Source organism: Aureobasidium pullulans, assembly GCF_000721785.1.
Source record: "Aureobasidium pullulans EXF-150 unplaced genomic scaffold scaffold_1, whole genome shotgun sequence".
In the NCBI taxonomy this organism is placed as follows: domain Eukaryota; kingdom Fungi; phylum Ascomycota; class Dothideomycetes; order Dothideales; family Saccotheciaceae; genus Aureobasidium; species Aureobasidium pullulans.
The window spans coordinates 2,678,873-2,687,588 of NW_021941021.1; the positions used below are offsets into that span (position 1 = coordinate 2,678,873).

Genomic DNA, 8,716 nt, shown 5'->3' on the forward strand with positions numbered 1-8,716 from the left:
GCGATGCCACTGTGACATTCATACACTCGTCAGTCTCCCAGTTCTTCTCGTCCAACTTGCAGCGGATTGGCCTCGACAGTAATATTCGGTTGCGCCTCACCAACAAATGGAACTTAGACCTCAGCAACACATTTGAGTGCACCAAATGCATCTGTCGTCTTATTGAAAACCAAGTGATCGTATCGACAGTTGGTGAACATGGCAGGTACTCGGAAGTGTAGGATAGGATCCGTGTGTCTGACTCTTCATGGTACAATTGGTGGACTCCATGGAAGATGGCGGTCAATCGGTCAGTATGCGATACCCAGACATAGCCGAATCTCCGAACAGGCGTTTAAGCAGTCGACCGACATGCTTCTTTGTTCGCTTTGCATGTACGAGAGCTGGGCTGAGTAATTGAGGGCCACTGGTCATCGATCCGATGGTCGGCCTGAACCACCGGCTCCGGTACGCAATCGACATCTTCCGGAGGTATTCAAGCAGTTCGTTCAGGGTGTCACAGCATCTTCGTTTATCGTAAAGCTGTGCCTAAGCCGAAATGGCCGTTGGCCGAGGATAAAGTGATGGAAACGACCAGCGACTTTACAGCCCTCTGACGTGGCTTCCACGCTCATCAAACATGCAGCGTGCCAGAAAAAAAGGAATGGCTGCACCTGTCCGTCGCTTGCTCAAACCCCCTGTGCTTGCTTTGCTTCCGCCGAGTCGCGCTGGTGACGATGCTTCAGCCACGGATGCGGTCATTGACAGCCACATCTGTGCTTGTGGCTGGGTCGAACGTGGCTTGTGTAAAATGCAACACTCTTCTGGAAGGTCAGACGCATGCGACAATACAAGCATGCAGGAACTCAACAAGGTGAAAATCTGGTGATAGGTGCGAAGAATGCGCTGAGCTGGCGTGCAGCTGGCTAAATCAGGAAGTACCCGAAAATTCGTTCGGTGAGAGCGAATGTACTGCGAGTAGTACTCGGTGCGAGTAGGCCATCTCCGGAATCCGTTGCTGACAGGGTCGCGATTTTTACATGTGGCTTGCATGCTACATGCAGCCCTATCCGATCGGACCCTGGGTTCAACGCTCGATTACCAAGATCTGCTATGGCTTTCTTTGCCTAACCATAACACAGTGGAGCTAGAGCATACCACAGAATGCCGAAAGCAGAATATGGTAAGCAAGCAAAGAGCGTGAGGTTATGGCTCTAGGCACCAAGGAAGTCGCGTCTCCAGCGGTGACTCGAACATGTCACGCGGGACAGCACGGTGAGTCGACCATCCGTTCAAGGCAGCGCATTTGATATCTATTTTCACCGTTCGTATGAGACTCGTTCACGGGATCGAATTCACGATTCATGCCTAGGTTGTCCAAGAGAACATTCTCCTAATTGATCAGAATCACGAAGAGAAGCCAGGAGAAACCACAATCATGTAGGTATTTTAGGAGTGATGTGCGGACAGAAGCATCTAGCCCGTATCACGGAACAGCGCGATCCGGTAAGGTGTGTCTAGGCATGCATCTGCCTGCAGCAAAAGCCGTGGCGCAGCACACGTACTCGGCCAGCATTAACCGAGTCCCAAGACACCGATGACTGACATGTCAAAGATTTATTAAAACCACCCGACCCTCTCCGGATGGTTCTCGAGAAGATTGAAGCCAAAAGACGCAAAGCAGAGATCAGGACAGAAGGCAGGACGCAGATTACCAATTCAACGGATACCCCGTGACCCCTTCAAGAAAGAGATCAGCAAAGAGTTGCCTAGAAGGCTCTAGCTCAAATTTCATTGACGTCATTCACCGGACCCTGAACGAAATTATGACATATCGGACTTCCTTCTCTTGCTCAGGCATTCGATCTTCTTTCAACTCATCGACACCTGATTCCTTTTCGACCAAACGAACAACACCAGCGATCAACACCCCACACCAATTGACACTGGATCAATCATATCAACAACAGCCTTCATTCACATATTCTTTCGATACGAAATCGTTGGCACAAACAAACGACTGGCATATGTTTCCTGTGCAGAACCAATCTACCGGACTGCTGCGGAAAGGACAAGGTCGAGGCCACCAGAGAAACGCGTCCGAGTCGACGGTCAACTCGACAGGCCCTTCATCGCCGTTCATGCAGAGCACCAACTACCCTTACATCGCCAACGCCGAGCAGTCTCCTACAACATCCTACTTCAGCGACAACGATCAGTCATACACGGTCGGCTACGCACCGTCCAAGCTTTCACACACCCCGGCGGCCCATCTGGCCATGCAAAATATGGCCATCGACCATCACAACTCGACATTCAACGAGGAGATTCCCGACTTTGCACACTCGTCGCGGCACTCGGTGTCGAGCAAGGGGCAGGACTCGCCGTCGACACCTCAGCCGAGGTCGAGTTCTGACCATGATGACGATGAAAGACCGCCTCTCTACAAGATGCCGACCAATGGTGAGGAAGTACCAGATCTGGAACTGTTTGAGCGATACTTATTTATGAGCTCGCAACCAGACTACAAAGCCAATGCCCCTCGCGTCGAGCTGAACCGCACAGAGTCGGCTGCCTTTGCAGACGAGCTCTTCAACCCAAACAACTCTGACTCGCTTCAGCCGCCATCCGTGCAGACCAACCACAACATGCTCTCGCCACACCGTAACTTGATTGATGAAAGGTTACGAACTGCCAACAGCATTAGATCACAGTCGCCCGTGGGAGACATGTCTCGCGAGAGATCTCCTTTTAGACAAAATTCACCTTTTGCAGCTCCTGCTCCTCAGAACTTCAAGGGTCCCGGTCCTTTCCTGGCTACTGCCGCTGACTCAAGGCGCCAGCAGAGGGAAGAGGCAAGCGCTCGGGAGTGGATGTCACATCAGCCCAAGCTACGAAGAGAGGCTACCAAGACCATGTCGCCCAAGGACGCTCTACTCGACTTCAACGATAGCGAGGGCTCCGACATGCCTCTGTTTGCAGACACGTTGCCTTCAGGCTACAACTTTGCCTCGAACATGGCCGCGCCTCCGACAAACGTTGCTGGCTTCCGTGCTTCTTCGTCTGACCAGTCAAACATTGCCTCGACAAACTTCAATTTCTTGCCACCTCAGCAACCGCAGATGCCTAGCAACCCATACGCTCCCGCGTCGTATCGCCCTACTGACTTCGGCTCCGATCAGACACCGGACTTCCCTGCTCACCTGACTACTATGGAGTCATCTATGAGCGAGGGTCCTGGTGCCTCTTCTCAGGGCAGCATGGCTGCGCCTTCCATTCCAAGGCCCCAGCATACTACTGCCGATACCGGTAGTTATTCATGCCCGAACGACGGATGCTATCAGCGATTCGACTCTGCTGTCAAGCTGCAGAAGCACAGACGCGACCTTCATCCCGCTCGGCAGTCCATGTCTTCCACCGGTACTGCTACCTCATCACCCGAGGAAGACGATAGACGCTCGAGCTCACCTGTTCTCGCGCTTGGTAGTCTTGGTAGCTCCATGACTGCTGCAGCGCTCGCCGAGCGAAACTCGCAGCAAGGTCCTCACAAGTGTACACGTACCAACCCGTCTACCGGCAAGCCATGCAACAGCATCTTTAGCCGCCCTTACGATCTTACTCGACATGAGGATACTATCCACAACCGACAGAAGCAAAAGGTGCGCTGTCAGTACTGTCGCGAAGAGAAGACATTCTCTCGCGCCGACGCCCTCACCCGTCACATGAGGGTCGTTCACCCCGAGATCGACTTCCACGGCAAGCGTGGTAGAAAGGGTGATCACTTCTAGGACGATCGATATCGCCCACTAATGTCTTGTATTTCTTGTTTATCCTCACGACTGCGCGGCGTTGTTTTCTCCTGCTCTGTACTTGTACGATAACGATGACGATTACTTTTTCGGCGTTCTTTTTCCTTGCTTTCGGAAACTTGCATGCGGAGGTGTCTGAAACGGAGCGATACTCACGTGTTCACTTTTCCTACTTTGATGTTTTAGAACTCTTGTCACCCATGTACAATTATGCTATCAATGGCTTTCTTTATGAAAAGCGATGTTTTCTTGATCTGATTTGATGGTGTTCTTCTCTTGCTGCTTTATTGTGTGTGTGTCTGTGTTTCTTGAACTATTCCACCATATAACATCATTCAACCACATGGTCTTTCTCTTAATCCGACTTCATGTTGCAATTGTGAAATAATTCCTGGTATCCATATACTCATGTATGCGACAGATTTTTCCATTGTTAAGCCGACATTCAAATCACCGTCGAGTCGTGGCTTAAAGCGTAGTGTTTGCCAGTCACTTCTCCCGACAAAACATCTCGAAATATGATTTGCAAATATTGCCCTGCCATATACCTCACGGACTCGAAAAAATATCATGTTGAAATCGGATTAGTTATGTTAAGTAACTCTACAAGTTTGGAGATGTGAAAGCATCCTAGAGCTTATATATCGCCGTCGACTCTTTGCGTCCGGGTTACCCTCTCGACGAAAATGACTTCCTATGATGGTCAATGCGTTCCCAGCCACCTTATGTTCATCATGACGAGGTCGCGGTTTCTTTGGTCTACTGTGTCACGTCATGAGTAGTCATGACGGAACGCGTTTTCTTGGACGCGACTTCCTCTGGAGACACCTGCGACTAGTGGGGAGGTGCGAGTGGTGTTGAGATTTCTTTGGCGACCAGTGGAGGTTGGGGCTTCCTCTCGAGTCGCGGTCGAGTCGTCTTTAAGTTATCTCATTAATTAGAAGCTCGAACGAGACTTAGCAGAGCGGGAACTACTTCGTAGCGTCGTATTTTACACCTGTAAATTCTACAGGCTAATTAGAGCTTCGCTTTAGCGTAAGGTGTAAGAACTCGTTCGAGCGTCTAAGGACTTAATGTTACGATTTTGGTAGAAGGCCTTTAGAAATTCGACCCTCTATTTCCTACATTCTAACACTACGCTCTCGTACTACATTTTTACTAATTTATAAATCGATTTCCTGAAACTTCTTAACCTATAGATTCTACAGGTCTAAAAAAGTCCTAGATCTAACCTATAGATTTTGTAGGCTCGCGTTAAAGGCTTTAAATGGCCGAAATAGCGCGTCGCATTATACCCTCGAGTAGTAACCCTTTTATCGATGCTACTATCGACTAAGCCGATGCTACTAAGTAGCTCGATAAAGACGATTTCGATAGTAACGATAGCTATATACTACCCGACGCCCCTAACGACGACTCGTACGCTACTATAGTACCTTACCGTCGCGTTCGCGCACCTTAAGGCACTCGCCGAACCGACCTATAGAAACTATAGGCTATAATCCGCCTCTAGAGAAGGAGATATTCGCTAGAACGCTTCTTAAAGGACTTCCTTACGCTCGAATCTCCTAACCTTCGTACGCTAAATAAGAGGCATCGTATACTAGTAAGGACAATTTAAAAGTTAGAGGCTAAAAGAATACTCGAGGTATATAAGAGCGGCCTTCCTAGGTAACCTACAGTTTCTATAGGCTATAAAAGGCTCGTTATTAGAGCACTTAAGAATAAGTTTAAGTCCCTACTTAATATACGATTATTTAGTAAGTATACGCTAGAGGTTAAGAGCCTTAACGCTCTCGACTACTCCTTAATTACTAAGGAACTACGAACTACGGCCCCTACGTAGACTTCCTTACTCCTATAGCTTATATAGCACCCTCGCGCGCACTATATACTAAAAGTAGCCTAAGAGGATAACCGTAGTAATACGCTCGCCTAGAAGAGACTAAGTACGATCACTGCTTCTATTAGCTATAGCCGTTATTAGAAGCTATTAAACTACCTACCTAAGGCTACTAGCATGTTTTTGTTTATAAATAGAGCACGTCGAAGAGTTATATCTTCTCTAGTAGACTATAGCATTTATAAGGGCTACTCGGCTACTCTTGCCGACTCTAGAAAGGTCGTAAAGATTGCCTAAGTAAGTCGCTTTTAGCCTATAGAATCTATAGGCTAAGAAATAACACTTACTAAGCCTATAGGAGAAGATATAGTCGAATAGTAGCTATCTATAATCCGTCATCTACTACGACAATTATAATTTTAAGGATACTGTTAAGTAGTAAGTACGTAGTAATATAGGCGAGATAGTTAATCTTACTACTTATATCGTAGTTTAGAATCCGCTACTACCTAAAGAGGGTCTTAAGTAGAGTAATATTAATCGATCTACTCCTCTCGATAAGAGAGAACTATATAAGTAGGTATATACGTAGGACGTCTTAGTAGACGCTACTACCTCTCGCCATTTTATTATATAAGTAGTTAAGTCGGTCTACCCTAAGGCGATAGGCAATATATTTCCTCGTCTAAAGCGACCTATAGAATCTATAGGCTAAACGACGTCGGTTCCTAAGCGCCCTACCGCTCCGCGTAGCTCGCTAAGCCTAGCTCTTAGTACGGCGGTCGCCCTTTCTATACCTTAAGTTCTTACTACGCTAACATCGGCCTCCCGCGTTTTAGCTTCTACCTAGCCTATAGATTCTATAGGTTATAATACCGCTACTTTCTAGCCGCTAACGCTAGCTTCGATAGCCCTACTATTAAACACACCCTACTATCCTATAGCCTCTTCCCCTTAAATACCTAATAGTTCTTAACCTATAGATTCTATAGGCTCTAGCGGAAGCGAGAGAGTTCTACTAATACTAGCTTCGATGCTACCCCCTTCTTTAACCTTATAGCGCTCGTAGAGAAGAGTAATAAGCATTCTAGCCGTCTTACGGCCTATACTTTCTATAGACTCGGTTATAGCACCCTTAATACTAGTATTATTACTTAACTCGTCGTTTAATTCCTCGTTCGACTTATTAAGCTCTCCGTCCTACTATTAGCTAGCCTTATCTACGGCTATATAAGCTTAATCCTCGCCTACCCCTAAGCCTATAGTAACACCTATAGAAACTATAGGCTACACTTAGATGCTATCCTTCCCCTTTATAGACCGTCTCCTACTAGTAAGGACTAAACTTAAGTAGCTTAGAGTAGCATTTTATAGCGAGGGCACTATTAAGGGGACTATTATAGTATACGAGTCTATCTAGCTTAAGAAACTCGGATACGATAGATAGGATAATTGCTTCTCTACTCGCTTATAGCCTATATATAGTAATTAACTTACAGCTTAATACATCCGCTCTATATAGGGCAGATTAGTAGAGTCTCGTCTAGCTTTCGACCGTCGTAAACAACTTATGCCTAGTATTAGCTAGTTTTACGTACTATAGGCTATAGTCTATCTAATTATTCGCACCTATTTCTCTAGCGAAGAACTAGGTAACAATGCCTACTATACCTTACTCTACAACATTAAAGAATAGGACTAGAAGGGCCTCGCTAAAGACAGTATAAAGTATTACTAGTTCGAGCCTCTTATCCTATATAGATTTAATGCTCGCATTACTACACTATAGTACGATAGCCTTTACGCCCGTAGCATGCTTCTAATAGGAGTCGTTAATAATAAGAACGCCTTTAATAAGGCTATTAGTACGCTATCTCTACTAGAATTTAACGAGATTATAGAGGAGATCTAGCTTAAGGCCTTTACTCTCGATGCTTAGTCGTCGGCGTCCGAAGCACCTTACGATAAGGAGTTTTAGAGCATATGTCGCTACCTCTAAGAAGTAGAGACGTTCTANAGTAGCCGACTAGTTAGCGCCTAGTTAATTAATATCGCCGTTGCTCTCCTCCTAGATAGCGAGGAGAAGGAGGTCCTTTAGGTAAGTCTACTATAGTAGTAGCGTAGTAGTAGCGTAGTAGTAGCTAACTATTTCTAGGANAGGATTNTAGATAGAAAGCCTATCNNCCCTTACTACTTCTTCTCGGTCTACGAGCGCGCTATATAGCGTAATAGAGCTTACTAGGACTTTAAGTCTAACCTCTTCCGCTCTAACGACGGCTAAATCGTCTACCCTAGTCCTACTAGTTAGTAGTATTTGCGCTATAACTTTAAGAAGCATGATTAGATCCCTCTCCCTAAGGAGGTGCGTAGTAGCGCTCGTGCTACCTATAAATTAGTTATTCTAGGTCCTTAGCCTAGTCCCGTCCCTACCTATGACGAGTTAGATAGCATAGTAGAGAGCGGTAAGCTGCTAATGGTTTAGCCTAAAATGGCTAGACTACCTAAGCTAGGTTCGGCCCTAGTAGGTAACTACATACGTCGGTTTACTACTAGACGCCTTTAGCGTAAGAAGGGTTTGTTCCTACCCCTTCTTACTACTATGTACGTAGAGAGGAAGCGTATATAGAACTCTACTAAGCTCCCTAAGCGCGTCTAGACCCGTAACCGCAAAGGAGGATTCCTCTAAGGCTACTACTACTACATAGCGCTACTACTATAGCCGCTACTACTACGTAGATAAGCACTAGTTAATAAGGACTCTACTTAGTTATTATGTAGAGTATAAATCCGTCTTGTTTCTTCTCTCGTTTCTACTTCTACATTTGCACCTTTCTATTATGCTACCTTCTACCTTTCTAACCCTAGGGTCTCAGGACACACCTAATAGCCCTAGCCTACGTCGGTCGCCCTATAATCATGTATACTAAACATAGGAGAGCGTTACATCGAATCGAAACACTATACTACTATCTCCTATACCGTATATACCTAGATCTACGTTACCGCTAAGCCCTACGCTATTCGCATAGGTCTCTACTATTACTAACTTTACTAGTACTAAGGCATCTAACGGTATAATACTCTA

The 8,716-nt window shown here is 46.2% G+C and overlaps 1 protein-coding gene across 1 annotated transcript; it reads left to right on the top strand.

Moving 5' to 3' along the window:
* Window positions 1–619: 619 nt before the first annotated feature.
* Window positions 620–3,767, top strand: M438DRAFT_351454 (uncharacterized protein; the record flags this gene model as incomplete). Its single annotated transcript, XM_029906715.1, has 5 exons — window positions 620–810; window positions 872–936; window positions 1,122–1,162; window positions 1,352–1,419; window positions 1,763–3,767. 5 exons carry the CDS (start codon window positions 620–622, stop codon window positions 3,765–3,767), a joined length of 2,370 nt encoding a protein of 789 aa, XP_029766324.1.
* Between the last annotated feature and the right edge of the window lie 4,949 nt (window positions 3,768–8,716).